Source organism: Nilaparvata lugens, chromosome 6, assembly GCF_014356525.2.
Source record: "Nilaparvata lugens isolate BPH chromosome 6, ASM1435652v1, whole genome shotgun sequence".
NCBI lineage: Eukaryota > Metazoa > Arthropoda > Insecta > Hemiptera > Delphacidae > Nilaparvata > Nilaparvata lugens.
In genome coordinates, this window is record NC_052509.1 from 66,420,783 (window position 1) to 66,437,377 (window position 16,595).

Below are 16,595 nucleotides of genomic sequence, written 5' to 3' on the forward strand. Positions count from 1 at the left end.
AAGCCGAGGGGCAGCAATTTTCCTGAGGGAGAAAAAAGTATTTTTCGCTCGTGATGTACACAACTTTTTCCTCCATCTACATTTTTTTATAGAAACTGCAAATAAAATCATTCTAATAACTTACGTATTGGTGACAATGATTCCTAACAACATAACCTAAATCTAAAACCTAAGAAAACCGGTCGTCTGATTGGCACTGCCGATTGCGCTATCTATCGGCAAAAGTTGTAACAATTATATCAGCTGAGCAGCTACCAAAAATGGCTGACTCCAGATCACGCGGTTCAGATTTGAATTGCAGATCAAAAGTATTTGTTGGCTGGTATTTTGAATAGAATAAAATATTTGAAAATTGTATAAATTTTCATCGTCTACTAATATTAAGAAATAATAATTATCATACAAAATATATTTCATGAGTTAATCAAATTTCTGGTTGTGTATTGAATTCAGTTGACTCAATGACAGACACCTCTATTATGCTTTCTCATCTGAGCTTAGACCTTCTAACATATTACAATGTAAGTTTCAAAATAGAGATGCTCCCCATGTTATTCAAATGGAGTCACTTTTACTCTCTAGGAGTGTTTGTTTCTGTTTTTTACTACTGAGAGCGAAAAAGTGACACTTTAGTATTATGTTTCGGGAGTAAAGTAAGTACTTTAGACAGTAGGTGGAGGAAAAATAATATTCTTTATTAACTATTAATAATTGTTATGCATTTCTAGCTCTTGGATAATGAGTTCCAGCAACCAAAACGTTTATGCATTCCTTGAAATAGAACAAGTGATACTATAGTGTGGTCCACGTTATAATGGAAGTGGATTAAAATAGCAGAACAACGTTGCGAACCTATGTCTTGCCAATGCCTTCCATAGACGGTAGCTGATACAGGCTTGTTAATGAAATATTAACTGTTCATTCCAATATCGTAGAATCAATTATATTCTATTAAGCAAGAATTTATATTTTTTCAATTTTTATAATTAAGATGAAATATTTTTTAATTATAGACAAGGATTATACACTATAACACTTATTAACATAGTTATGATAGACAAGGATAGCAAAACCAAAGTTGATCAAATACGTCATTAATGTTATAGAGTATACAATGAAAGACACTTCCTTATTCTCCAGTATGAAATTCATTGATAATATTTGATTCTGCCTCTCCACGGAAGAGAGCAAGACATTAAAGGAAGGAAATATATATTCGATGATGTCTGCAGAACAAATGGAAAACTTGCACCGGCGTCACATGAGCCAATAGCAGAGCAATGAGCGAAGTGAACCCAAAACCAGCAAACTGATAACCAGAACCAACAATCTGTCCCTGTGAGTTGCAGGGAAACGCGGGACGATTTCTTTGTTGTCGTCGTCACACAATGGCACCTGCCAGCCAAACTGCTTCCCTTTCAAACTTCACCCGACGACGTATAAGATTGAATATCTGAATATCTCTTCTTCTTCCTCGCTCGATTCTTCTTCTTCTTCTCCCTCTTCAGCTTCTTAACTTCTTCTTCTTTTTCCCCTTTCTTCTGATCTTCTTCTTTCTCTCAATTTTCTTCTACTCCTCCTTTTTCTTCTCCACCTTATTCTTCTTCTCTTTTTTCTCTCCATCCTCTCTTGTCATTATCCTTCTCATTCTCCTACTCATTTTCTTCTCCCACCATTTCTTCTCAATCTTCCGTCAAAATCATCCTGATCCGTGATTGGATGACAACTATTAGGCTACGAATTGTAATCGAGGGCTCTGATTGGCTGAAAAGTTCAGCGTTCGGAGTGAGGTGAGGCGAGCAGTTAGAACAGAGGCAAGCAGCACGGCGAATGGTTCTGAGTGCGGTACGGCGAATGATTAACAGTTGATTTTAACATTATGAAACATATGCTCATGTTCGTTGAAAGGCAATGTTAGAGGAATGCACGGTTTGCTGCGCGGTTCGAGGTCGGTTCGGCATGTGTGGACGCACCTTTAGTTGTTACAGGACATTTATACAGATCACAGGCAAAAGCAACATAAAATCTAATTATCTTCTTCTTCTTCTTCTTCTTCTCTTCGTCTTCTTCTTTTCTTCTTCTTCTTCTTCTTCTTCTTCTTCTTCTTCTTTTCTTCTTCTTCTTCTTCTTCTTCTTCTTCTTCTTCTTCTTCCTTCTTCTTCTTCTTCTTCTTCTTCTTCTTCTTTTCTTCTTCTTCTTCTTCTTCTTCTTCTTCTTCTTCTTCTTCTTCTTCTTCTCTTCTCCTCCTGTCTTCTTCTACTTCTTTTGCTTTATCTGCTTCAGGCAACTTTTCGCCTCTCGTCAAAGTCCCAACTTTGTAGTATCCAAGATGTGGGCGGGCAGAATCATTCTGAGTTGGGATTATATTGGAAGAGAATTATTGTGATTGTGATTCACCTCATAGTGAGGTCCACGTTATAATGCTGTGGAGAAGATAGGAGATCAACTGCGTTGCCGATCAACTGCGTACCATCGCCTCTCCTCTACAGGATAGCTGATACCCGAATATCTGTTGTGATATTGAATATTCATCTTCGTTTGAAACAATCAATTATATTTTATTCTTCAAGAAAATATATTTCTCGCCCACTTGGATGAGCTGGTTTCACTCATTTTTGAAAAATCATAACTCAGTACTCATTAAGGATAGAGATATCCGAATGATCTCATCTTATTTAGAATTTTATAATCTAAAAATAAGGCGAATGCAAATTTTTCTGTCCGATTACAAGATTGGCAGAACTAGTTGAAAACTGGAGAATGAGCCGGAAATACAAGGTTTTTGGGCCACCCTGTATCTAGCACAAGGAAATTTTGCATGAAGAAATTGGTCTGGACTTCTCTCATGTACCCAAATAATAATTATATTAAAAAATCAGAACTACAAATAAATTGCAAGCAGACCCCCTTTTTATGTCTATATGATGGACTATCTCCATCTTAATAACTTACATTTGAAATATTTAGAAGGTCTAAGCTCAGATGAGGAAGCATAATAGAGGTGTCTGTCATTGTGTCAACTGAATTCAATACCACAACCAGAAATTTGACCAACTCATGAAATATATGTTTGTATGATATTATATACTTAAAATTAGTAGACATAAAAATTTATACAAATTTTAAAATATTTTATTCTATTCAGAATACCAGCCAACAAATATTTTTGATCTGCAATTCAAATCTGAACCGCGTGATCTGGAGTCAGCCATTTTTGGTAGCTGCTCAGCTGATATAATGTTACAACTTTTGCCGATGGATAGCGCAATCGGCAGTGCCAATCAGACGACCAGTCTCTAGGTTTTAGATTTAAGGTTTTGTTATAAGGAAACATTGTCACCAATAACGTAAGTTATTAAAATAATTTGATTTGCAGTTTCTATGAAAAAATTTAGATAGAGGAAAAATGTTGTGTACATCACGAGCGAAAAATACTTTTTCTCCCTCAAGAAAATTGTTGCCCTCGGCTTCGCCTCGGGCTCCAAACTTTTTCCCACAGTGATAAAGAGTCGTACTTTTCACTCTAGATACGGTATACAAATACTATTCTTCCACTGCATAAAAATTCTTCAATAATAGATTGACTGGGAATATAGAAATAACAAATAATTGATAAATAATGATAGTAATAATGAAAAAATGATGAAAAATGTCACTGCGTCAAAGCATCAAAGTAGCTGTAAGCAGTGAGAACTGCACTTGTTTGAATATCACTAGTCTAAGTTAGTACTAGAGCTGGGCTGGCTCCGCTTTCAACGCTTCATTAAAACTGAGACTCAACTCTCTTGAAAACTACCTAACTATTCAGTCTCTTATTACTCTCTTATACTTCTCATATATTCTCTTCATACTATTCCCCATTTCTCCCTCCAGTCTGATTTCGTGTGAGTGCATAAAATGAATACATTTGAGGAAAATTATGTATTTGAGGAAGATACTTCGATAAGACTGAAGTTGTGTTCAAATGTTTTTAGATTGTGTTCAAAGTTTTGTTCTACAGATAAACTTTTTTTGTGTAGTTGAGAAGTTGATATTGTGAATTATTACTTTCCTTGCCCTATTACCATAGGTAAGGAAAGTATTGCTTTCCGAAAAAAATTAAGGTACCCCCATTTGTAAATTTCTATACGTTTCGAGGTCCCCTGAGTCCAAAAAAGTGGTTTTTGGGTATTGGTCTGTAGGTGTGTGGTGTGTATGAGTGTATGTGCCGTCTGTGTACACAGATATCTCATCTCCCAATTAACGGAATGACTTGAAACTTGGAACTAAGGTCCTTTCCCTATAAGGATGCGACACGAACAATTTCGATCGAATGCAATTCAAGATGGCGGCTAAAATGGCAAAAATGTTGTCAAAACCAGAGTTTTTCGCGATTTTCTCGAAATGGCTCCAACTATTCGATTAAATTCATACCTGGAATAGTCTTGATAAGCTCTATCAATTGCCACAAGTCCCATATCTGTAAAAATTTCAGGAGCTCCGCCCATCTATGCAAAGTTGGATTTCAGATTCCCAATTATCAGGCTTCAGATAAATTTAAACAAGAAAATTCGAGTGGAGAAGATTGAGCATAAAAATCTCTACAATTAATGTTCAGTACATTTTCACCTAAAATTAAAATAAGCTCGAAATTCAAGAAAATGTTATTATTTAAATTGCAAACTGTTGGCAACTGTTGATTCTATTAAATCATCACTATGAAGAGATAGCGGACCTCGTAGTCTCCAGCGCTATTGTCCTGTCACCAGCTGGCTCAGATCTTTGTTTATAAGTAGACCTGAGATGCACGTGAACACTAGCGTCGGGATCAATTTCCATAACGGCAAGGAAAGTTGTGTGAGTGCGCCACACAAGATTTTTGTGTAGTTGAGAAGTTGATATTGTGGTAATTATTAATATTAGATATTCAATTCCTTAGTCTTTTCATTCAATACAAATAAACTCTGTTGAAGTTGTGTTCAAATGTGTTTAGATTGTGTTCAAAATTTGTTCTACAAATAAACTCTTTTTGTGTAGTTGAGAAGTTGATATTGTGATTATCATTTATATTAGATATGCAATTCCTTAGTCTTTTCATCCAATACAAATAGACTCTGTTGATAATATTATTATAAGGATAGAATGGTGTGGAGTTCAGCTAAAGATGTGACTGGTGTTGTCATTAAACCTGATTCTTCACTCAAGTTATTTATGAACAAAAATAGTGGTATTAAAAACATCAATGTATTATCCTTTCAACTCTGTCAATTATGAAGGTTTTTAATAGAGGTTTTTAATAAAGGTTTTCAATAAAGGCAGCTAATCAATAAATCAACCAATCAATCAATCAACCAATGATGGTGTAGTGGTGTAGATCTCCCCAAATGATATTGACGCATTCAAAATGATAGTTATCAAATTCCATTGCTCCTCCATTAATGAGATTCTACTATAGTGAGGTCCACGTTATAATGGCAGAGGAGAAAGATAGGAGAAAAACGTTGCCAATCCTCTATCTTGTCAATGCTTTCTATAGATGTTAGCTGATACAGGTTTATTGATGTAATATTGACTGTTCATTCTCGTTTAAGATAATCAATTATATTTTATTAAGCGAGTCATTATATTTCTTAATATTTGCATAATGAATTCTCATAATCAAGATGAGATATTTTGTCAATTAATTATATTTCTACATTGTTCAAATACCATCTAGAAACAGAGCAAAGCGAGAAAGAGATGGCGCTATCAGCTTTGTTGAATCATAGACAAGGATAGCGATACCATTGCTGATCAAACACTGCCATTATAACGTGGACCTCACTGTAGCAGTCCTTCGATTTTTTCTATCTCCCTCTACTGTGGTGTACATTGATACATTCGACTTTGAAAAGGATTCTCATTAGCCAGTATCAGTTTCCGTGTTTCCTCCAGTGAAAAGATTCTTTCATGAACTCTAACGGAACTATATTCACTCAGTCGTCTCCGACCAATAAGAATGTATGAGAATTAATAAAAACTATATGGTATGTAGTCAACGTTAGTAGACAGAAGGTTGATCACTCACAGGTGTAAGATTCGAAGTGGTGGGGGAATGCCAGCGTGACGTCACGTGTAGTAAAAAGTGATAGAGTAACCACACTGAGCATACAGTTTATTCACTGTATCTTCAAATACATCGTCGTTTATCCCCTCAAGATTGATCTAGAACTTAAAAGTCTCCATACTTATAGCGAATTAATCACCGATTCTAATGATGTTGTTAATATTTAAGTTCATTCAACTTGTATGAATAAATGAAGTTGAAAGTTTTTCAAGAATCTAAACACGTGACACGAAAAAGTTAATAAGCTGGAAAAGCGTTAGTAGACAACGTATACTATTTTATTTCAGATTAACCCATAACAAATCTTGATAAACCAATGCATTTCAATAAACAATAACCGATCCCGATAAATCCAATGAATTTCTTCATATAAATGCACTTAACACATGCTGGTATCGAGCACATGCTCTACCTACAGAATCAAAATATCTCATCCCCGAAATCACAAGCTGATGTATAGCCAATCTACAAAATATAAACATGACCTAGAAGATAAGAAACCTAAGGGTTTGAAAGGGAAGGTTAGGAGGTGGGCTTTTTGCTTTTAAATTGCAAAATGCTTGTATTATTCAAATGTTTGATAATTATTGTAAAGCAGAACAGAAAGCTTGCATGTCAGAAATGTTTGTGTTATATAATTTGACTATAGGTCACCGTATGATTTTCAAGAATGCGATATTCTGCCTACTCTGTACTACAGCCTACGTCACGGCTGCAGTTCCCCCTCTCCAATCGCATTTCAACTAAAATACTACAGATGAGTGACCAACCTTCTGTCTACTAATTTGGTATGTAGAACCCTTTTCATTTGAAACATTTTAAAACTCCAAAACAGTCAATTGATTAAAATCGAATTCCCCACTCTAACTAACCTACTCTCATAAATCTTAATCATCGATGTGTTGGAGAGAAAAAGGATCAAGCGTTGAAATAAAATGTCGGTAAGGTTGCATGAGGAGAGATGTTGGGAGAAAATAAGACATAGAAGAAGGAAAACCGGATGATAGGTCGCTGAATGTGACAGGATGATTGAGTGGGAAGATGTACGAAATGCTAGGGGTGAGTTGGGTGAAAAGATTATCAGAATCTGAGTGTGAAAAGCTCTGGATGAGGGACAAAAAGGCAGAAACGTTGAAAAAGTGGAGGATTGAATTATGAGAATAGTATTGGAAATGTGATGATATCTTGAAGCTGAAAGTCGATAGGGAACAATAATGTAACAGAAAAATTAATCGTTATTATCAACTCAAAAAAGGAATTTTCAAACAACTGGAGATACTTTTCTCACACTAGTATTTTTTACACTGATTTTCATTCAGTAATATAGTGGGTCTACCCAGAGAAAACTTATACGATTGTTTTAAGATATGATACCTCTAAGATTCGTTTTTTCTATGGTCTAGATTGTGATAATAATTCCAGAAAAAGAGCTTGAACCCACCATTGAATACACCATAGTTGGAATAATATTTTTGATAGGAACTGAAGATAACGAAGGAAGAGAATTTATGCGTTTTGTTTCATAGCATTCCCTGGATTTATACTTTCGTAATACTTTCGTAATTGATCATGAAAAATCATATTTTTTCAGATGTCATCCTCACTCTGTCATCAAAATAATCATTATCTATTTATTCGTGAATATAATACAATCATAAATATGATTGGGAAGAAACTCAGGAATGGCCCCCAAAACTATTCCATTCCCAAATTTTGATTACATGTCCAAAAAGTAGTTTATGTTTTTCTGTAAGATTTCAAGGTCAACTTTTAATTAAGTTATTTTATGAATTTTGAAGCCAAAAAACACACAATTTTCACTAGAACAGCTGATGATCTATTAAATTGTGAACTATCATAAAAATATCATTGTGAAACTTGACCACGTGACATCTACAGCACAGCCTTTATTCTGGAAGGTGCTTCAAACCACACAATCATATGATGCGCTATGATGACAAAATCAATTAATCAAGAGTGAAAATCATCAATCTACATCGCTCTACCTGATTGGATTAAGAAGAATCTCAGTAGGTTATTGAGGGAAACGTGTCATATAGATCCAATCGAACCTGATCTGGTTTTCTGTGAGCGTCTGTTCGAAGATAATGGAAACATGAAATCAACTTGTATTTTTGAACCTTGAAGACAATAATTAAGTTATGATGTCAACACGTTGTACGTGTAGGGTTTCCATTTATTTGTAATCATTGAGAGATATGTATGGAAGGTTCCTTGTTATATTTTTTCATATTTGTGAATGAATCCCATGAATGATGATTGATATCACATGATAGCTTTGGGAGGTTTTTGAAAGTTGTATAGAATGTTTCATCTATAACCCTACATTTGTCTAGGATGTTCCATCTATAACCCATAAACTATATGTAGAAAAGAAAATGATTAAAATATAATCCTTGCAAGCTGTATATGATAGAGGATGTTCTATCCATTATCCTTGTAAACTGTATTTAATAGGGGAGGTATGTATACCTTGGAATTCAACTATTAAAACCGACTCCTGGCAGACAACCTTCCAGGTTTTGCCATTTGTAATGTCCTAGTTCATTTTCTGATTTATAATAATGTCGAAATATGGTAAATTTTTATTTTGTTTCATATTGGGTTTAGTATTAATGGCATTTTTTTGTAAAGTGTTGTTGGTTGTAAATAATAACATTTTTACTACTACTAATAGGGGAGGTTTTATCCTTAATTCTTCAGGTTTGTGTAGAGACTTCATAGAGAAGGTATAATTTTATTTCCAATGAGAGCTATTATGTGCAATGTGTAAATATAGGTCCGAGAGGTTGGAGGCTGAAGGCGAATCATCAAGCTTCCTATCACGTTGAAGCTATGGAGGTTGACATTTTTCAATATCTGTGAGAAGACACTGTATTCCTAAACCGTAGACCAGGGTCCACTTTAATTGGTTATTTCACTTTCTACCACATTGCTACTGAGGGATGCTATTCGTATTTATTTACTGTATTAATTATTTATATGTATCTATTTATTATCTATTTATATGTATTCAGCGTATGGCAGATACACAACAAATATATAGCTCATGAGTCTCAAATGCCTAGATATACACTGTATATTTCCAAATTCTTTGAGATGTTGTGTAGTTTTCGATCAGGAGAACATAAGTTTGTCTGACCACTATCATTTGCTATTTGTAATCCTTTAGGGTTGTTGTGTCGATGAGTACACAGTATTCTTCTAGTTGCTTTCAATAAACTGCTACTCTCTATCACGTTATACCTATGGAGTATGCAATCAGTAATCCTTAGTAGCTGGATAGGTTGATGTAGGCACTATATTCCATTAGTTGTTGAAGAATCAAGTTGCTATCTGTTGAGGTGTGATCCTATGGAGAGGATAATTGAGGCGATGTTGTGAGCATCTAAACACCACTATTGTAGGATTCGGTTGACAATCATGTTACTTCATACCACGTTGTATGGAAGGGCTATGCCAAGTTGCAAGCTGCTTTGTAGGGAGGATGCAATCCTTTGATGACGTGGAGGTTATAATGTAAAGATTGAGACACTTTGAAACCTCGTTGCAACTGTGGAGGGTGTAATCCTGTAGTGAATTGGAGGTACTCATGATTAATCTCAACAGAAAAAAACTGATTAAAACTCTACACAATTACATTATCTGATCACAATAGTAACTGATCACATTGACAACTTATAACAACTTTTCACAATAATTAGATTCTCAGATCACAACTATAACAACTGATCACATTGACAACACCGGATAACAACTTAACACAATTACTGATCTTAATGATTGAAAGATCACAACAATAACTAGAAAAAATTACACATCATCTGATCACAATAACTGATGAGGTGACTGACCTTGCCAAGGCAAACTCGCCGAAATACTCTGTCATAGCGAACATGGTGACTGGTGTGACAATAACACGGTGACACTCGTGACAAAAACAGTGAAACGTCACCGAACACAACAACAAAACACCGCGACAAACAACTACTAGAATTAGGTAGACGGATTGTGTGACTGCAGGTGACGGCGTGACCTGTCATGACGCTGTCAGGAGATTGTTCGGCTGATTGACTGATTCATCCACTACATGCCAGGTCTTCGTGAACCTAGAGCATCTGAACATAACTGTGATGAAGTTGGGGGCTGGAAACGAGCTGGCACAGCATCCCAGCAACTTACGGACCCGCGACCGAGCAGAGCACTGAGCTCCGTTCTCACCCGAAACCTGTGCTGCTACCACCCCTTTACCACCCCCAAACTGCCCCCTGAACCACCCCCAACCACCTCCGAACCACCCCCACCCTCCAGCTCCCGCTGCATCCACCCCCAGCTTCCTGGCCCGGGAGTTTCCTATCTTCAATCACACTTTGTCTCAATTATTTGACTGCTCATATCACAGATTGTGGTTATTCTTTCAATGTTATAGTCAAGGTATTAAAACGTGCTCATGGTGTTGGTTTGAGTCATCAATTCTGTCAAGTTCTATGGATTTTATCATTGTTTTCTCCTTTATTCCGAGTCCTTCATTCTCCTTCATTTTCTCCAAACATGGTAAAGTGGTAGAGTGGACATTACTGTCCAAACTTCGCCACGTCAACAAATAATAATAAAGAAATCTGGTGTGGCGCACTCACACAACTTTCCTTGCCGTTATGAAAATTGATCATCTGACGCTAGTGTTCCCGCGCATCTCAAGTCTACTACTATTCAAAGATCCGAGCCAGCTGGTGACAGGACAATAACGCTGGGAACACACGACGTCTGCTATCTCTTCATAGTGAATGATTTAATGCAAAGACCTTAAAGATGCATAGACTCACATGCAGCGCTAGTGTCGTATTTGGAATTGAAATTCGCCATTGAGGGGGCAACCCATAAGATTATTACATACCAATGCCACCAATGCCTTTGTGATCTATAGTATTACAAATAAATAATATATAATATCTCTTTAAGGTCTTTGATTCAATGGAATGAACAGTTGTCAACAGATTGCAATTGAAATAATCACATTTTCTCGAATTTCGAGCTTATTTTCAATCTAAGGTGAGATTGTTACAAGACATTAATTGTAGACATTTCCATGCACAATCTTTTCCATTTGAAATTTTTTGTTAAAATTGTATCTGAAGCCTGATAATTGGGAATCTAGAATCAAATTTTGCATAGATGGGGCGGAGCTCCTGAAATTTTTACAGATATGGGACTTATGGCAGTTGATAGAGCTTATCAATAACTGATTTAGGTATGAATTTGATCAAAATCGTTGAAGCATTTTTCGAGAAAATCGCAAAAAACCCTGTTTTTGACAACATTTTTGCCATTTTAGCCGTCATCTTTAATTAAATTCGATCGAAATTGTTCGTGTCGGATGCTTATATTGAAAGTAAATATATAAGTAAATTTCAAGTCATTCTGTTAATTGGGAGATGAGATATCGTGTACACAGACGCACATACACTCATACACACACACACCACACACACACACACACACACACACACACACACACACACACACACACACACACACACACACACACACCACACACACACACACACACACACACACACACAACACACACACACACACACACACACACACACACCCACACACACACACACACACCACACACACACCACACACCACACACCACACACACACACACACACACACACATACAGACCAATACCCAAAAACCACTTTTTTGGACTCAGGGGAACTTGAAACGTATAGAAATTGAGAAATTCGGGGACCTTAATTTTTTTCGGAAAGCAATACTTTCCTTACCTATGGAAATAGGGCAAGGAAAGTAAAAAGTCATTCTATTCTAAACCTCTGTTTGTTAGATGTGTTTCTGAGCATATTTATCAGTATATCGAATATTTTTCTATCCTAGTCTTCTTCTTCTTCTTCTTCTTCTTCTTCTTCTTCTCTTCTTCTTCTTCTTCTCTTCTTCTCTTCTTCTTCTTCTTCTTCTTCTTCTTCTTCTTCTTCTTCTTCTTCTTCTTCTTCTTCTTCTTCGTCTTCTTCTTCTTCTTCTTCTTCTTCTTCTTCTTCTTCGTCTTCTTCTTCTTCTTCTTCTTCTTCTTCTTCTTCTTCTTCTTCTTCTTTCTTCTCTTCTCTTCTTCTTCTTCTCTTCTTCTTCTTCTTCTTCGTCTTCTTCTTCTTCTTCTTCTTCTCTCTTCTTCTTCTTCTTCTTCTTACAAACAAGGATTAGGCTTAACCTGTTCCGACTCTCATCTAGCCAATTATTCAAGTAAACATGAAAAATCCTTTTTTGCCACCGCTTGTTTGGTCTACTAACATCTCTTTTGCCTACAGGCTGATAATTATAGACTTTAAATTAATGGTATTCTTTCAGCTGACACTCTTCGAACATGCTCCCTCAATTGATGCCGATTCTCCGTAACTCTCTCATTCATTCTGAAGATATTCTATTCTACATCTCTCTCTCTCAATTGTAATCTGTGTTTCGCATCTGCTTTTTCTCCGCTCCGATTATGTCAATGATACACTCTCTCCTTTTACAGTCTTTGTCATAAATTTTCTCATGTTATCCAAGTTTTCTCATGTTTCTCTCCTTCATTTTCCCCTTTTTTAATTTTATTTCCATCCATATCTCTCAAGATTCCCTATATTCTCTCAACCTCCCCTTTATCATTTCCCACTTTCCATGTTAGAGTTCTTCATTTTCCCCTTTGTCATTTGTATTTCCGTCCATATTCCTCTATATTTTCCCAACCTCCCCTCTCTCATTCACTCCTCTATTTAATTCCTCATCATCAACATTGTATTTATCATCATTTTCACCGCTCTGATCATTTTTATAATCCTCTCTCAGGTCTTTCTTTCTCCTTCCACTACGGTACTCACTTTTTCACTCTACTTTCTTTAAATCTCCTACTCCAGTCCAATCAAACCGACCAATTGATTATGAATGATCACCTGGGCTTGGATTACTCGTTAGTTGCGTTTGTGAATAAATAAATAAATGGATAATAAATGATAAATAAGTAAATAAATAAATAAATAGATGAATAGATGAATAAATAAATGAATAGATTAATAAATGAATAAATAGATAAATAAATAAACTCAGCTTGACTCCTCAACTCTTTGGGAAAACCAAATACAAGCAGCCAAATAGATCAGATTGTAACATCAAGTTTATCCAGAAATGACGGAGGAAGCCAACGTTTGATCAGACACGTTTCAACAAACGTCGAGAGAGCTTGAACGTGATCGCAGCTGTGAAACAAAGCCGTGAAAAGCGTGGAAAGCCGGGAAAACCGTGAAAAGCTGTGAAAAGCGAGGCGCGATTGAATTTCACGCCCGGATGAACGAGTAGCAACGAGTATATTCGATGCTTGTGAATGTCATGCTAGCTCGCTTCACTCGCCTCCAGCCACTATCAGTCTACATTTACTCACCCCAAGTCATTATGTACGATCATATGCTGATAGTGAATGTTTTTGTGATTTTTCTGGCTTCAAATTTATCAAGTTTTTTAATATTTTTCAATTTATTAATGCACTTCCAAGTGTAATAATGATTTGTTTCATCTTTCTGATCAACCGAGATACAAAATTTTTAGTATAATGTATATTTGGACTGTAAATTTTTGTGATCTTTATAAAAGTGTTCTCATAACCTCATTTGGACTATTTCTATCAAAATTAGGGAGAGGAATAGTTTTGGGTTTATCCTGTTGATTTTCTCCCAATCATTAATTTGATGTTGTGATTGAGGAATGTAATAAATGAAAATGTAAATGTAATTATCTATTCAATCATTTATTTATTCATCTATTCATTTATTTATTTATTTTATACATTTGTACATGCAATATCATTCTCAAGTGTGGATGATTGGGAAAGATTAATGTTTGACTGATTATCAGTCTCACTCCACTCGCCTGCAGCCAACATCAGTGATGACAGGATTGCAAGGGGATTCGCATTGCAGTACTCAGCATTTGTTGGTGTTATTTACTCTTTGTAAAGTGCTGCTATTTATATGTGGGATTTCGATTTTGTTGGATTTATTGATTGAATATCTCTATAATGACTCGAGAATGGGTTTGTCACGTTTGCTGCACATCTTTAATAGTTCTTCATTCATTTATAAAATGTTGTTGTATTTTTTGAATGAATATTACTATTGTAACTCAAGAATGGGTTTGTCTCATTCGCTCTACATTCCTAAAAGTCTTCATTCATTCATCTTGAATTTATCAAACATGGAATTTAATTCAATCTGAGACTTGATTTTAACCTCTCGGCAGTCGCGCTGTTGTAAAAAGTACATCAGTGTCAGTTTTTTTGCTCCAAAAAACTATTGAATGGGGTGGTGTCAGTGAATGAGTCACCTATGCATTCCAAAACTCTCCCCCCATCACTCCACTGAGTTGCAGTATCAACCGAGCAATGGTTCAGTCTCTAGGTGCCATTTAGTCGCGACAGTGCCATAAGTCGCACTTTGCATAAGATAGGGGAAGACTGTATACGAGGACTGTAAACGAACCAATAACACAGAATTGATGGCTTTGCTTGATGTAACTTATTGGGCTATAAAATGGTAATCATCCAAATGTTCAAAGGCGTAAAATAATCCAAGAAGATGGAAAAAGTAATTATACATAAATTAATATGTTTTGACAGTAAACAGAGTACATAAAACTTGGATAATTAGATGTTGTACAAAATACAACACGCGACTGCTCGTGTGATTGAGTAGGGCACGACTACCGGAAGGTTAACTCAAATTTGTGGACGATAACAATTATTTTGTGATGTATGCTAACTATCTAGCTGTGAAAGAGATTACCATCGAAGCTGAGACAGAGATACGACAAAAACATGTTTTTCTGATAAAGATATTTGTCTGAATGGAAGAACCGGATTGGATAATGACTATCTTGATAATGACAAGATTCGTTCTTATCCGGCTATATCTCCCTATCTGATTACAATGATATTTATTGTCTTGCTGTAGAATATGTTTCAATGTTTTAGGTGGTAAAAAAACCACAGACTCATCCAATCTTCACCGACTTTTTCAAATCAAACCACTACCCCCGTAAACAAAACCATAGTGCATGACAGGTGGTAGATGGTAACATCAGCACAGGTAGAGCTCCTACACTAATAAAAACACTATCTGGTTATAGTTCAGCTGGAATCAACAAACTTTTAGGAGCCCTACCTGTGCTGACGTCACCAGAATGCACTATGGCTTTTTCACGAAAGTAGTTCTCTAACACGTTAACTTCTTAGAAGAACTATGTTGAAAATGGGCGTAGAATGTTTTACGCCCCTTTTGGGGCGTATTTTTTCTTTTACAATAAAAATTTCATACTCCCAATTTTTATAACTGTGTCAAAATTTTCTTTCTGAAAATATATAGGCTATTATAATCGAGATCCACATATTCAAAATATAGCTCTCTGATTGAATCAAGAGTTGCACATGAATACTGTTACTTAGTCATTCAGCAAAAGCTCCTCTGAATTGATTATAGTCAGTGTCCTGGATAGGAATAGTGGAGAAGGTCTTTGAGAAGTGGGAAATAGTCCTGGATTCATTTTCTATCATTTTTCCCCATCTGCTCCTCCGGTCTAGTCTCACAAACACTTCTTCTTCTTCTCCTTCTTCTCCTTCTTTTTCTTCTTCTTCTTATTTTTCTTTCTCTTCTTCTTCTTCATCTTTTATCTGCTACTCTAGTCTGGTCCCACAAATGCAAGACTTGTTCATGAGTGTGAACGTTACTTATTCCTTACACTCTTTTCTCAGTTAATAGACTCTCTCAAAACAATTTCTAGAAAGGAGAGAAAAAAGAAGAGAGAGAGAGAGAGAGAGAGAGAGAGAGAATAGTTGAATTAAATTCCCTGTATTAGGGGCGGAGTTGGGGCTTTAGGTCCTCTCTGTCACAAAACCCTTATATAGAGGCCCTATCCACTAGCTACTTTTAGAGAGAGAGAGAGTGTGTGTTACTTATTTACTATTCTCTCACCTCAGTTCAGTAGTCTCTTCTGGAACGATTTCCAGAGAGGAAACAGAGAAAGATTGAGCGAGGAAGACGATAGGGAACTCAGAGAGAAGAAGAGGGACAGCAAATCTCATTTCGAGCAAGATGCAGCGACTTCAACCCTGAACAGACGGCTTTCAAACATATATTGCATACTTTATTATGTCTCCAGAAATTCCAAAAAAACCATTTTCATCTTGAATCAGTTCACAAAATGAAATGAGTCCTTGGAATAATTGAGTGCATCCCCACATCGATGAGGGAGGGTATAAACTATAGTGAGGTTCACGTTATAATGGCAGAGGAGAGATAGCAGAACATTGTTGCTGATTCTCTTTCTCGCCACTGCCATCTATGGAGGATAGCCATATAATATTAGTATATCCTATTATATTAAGCGAACAATTTCTGTATTTGTAAATCTGGTTATTTATATATCTGATGATTTTTATATCTG

General features: G+C 36.0%; 1 protein-coding gene across 5 annotated transcripts in view; it reads right to left on the reverse strand.

Moving 5' to 3' along the window:
* Window positions 1–16,595, reverse strand: part of LOC111048259 (potassium voltage-gated channel protein Shaker) — a 692,857-nt gene that overhangs the window by 585,723 nt on the left and 90,539 nt on the right. Inside the window, exon 1 of one of the 5 annotated variants that reach the window (XM_039431764.1) lies at window positions 9,961–10,328. The exons of the other annotated variants lie outside the window; for them this stretch is intronic. Coding sequence (XP_039287698.1) covers window positions 9,961–10,004 — 44 coding nt within the window. The 5' untranslated portion in view covers window positions 10,005–10,328. Of the gene's footprint in view, window positions 1–9,960; window positions 10,329–16,595 lie in introns of those variants that run through there. 5 annotated transcript variants of the gene reach the window in all.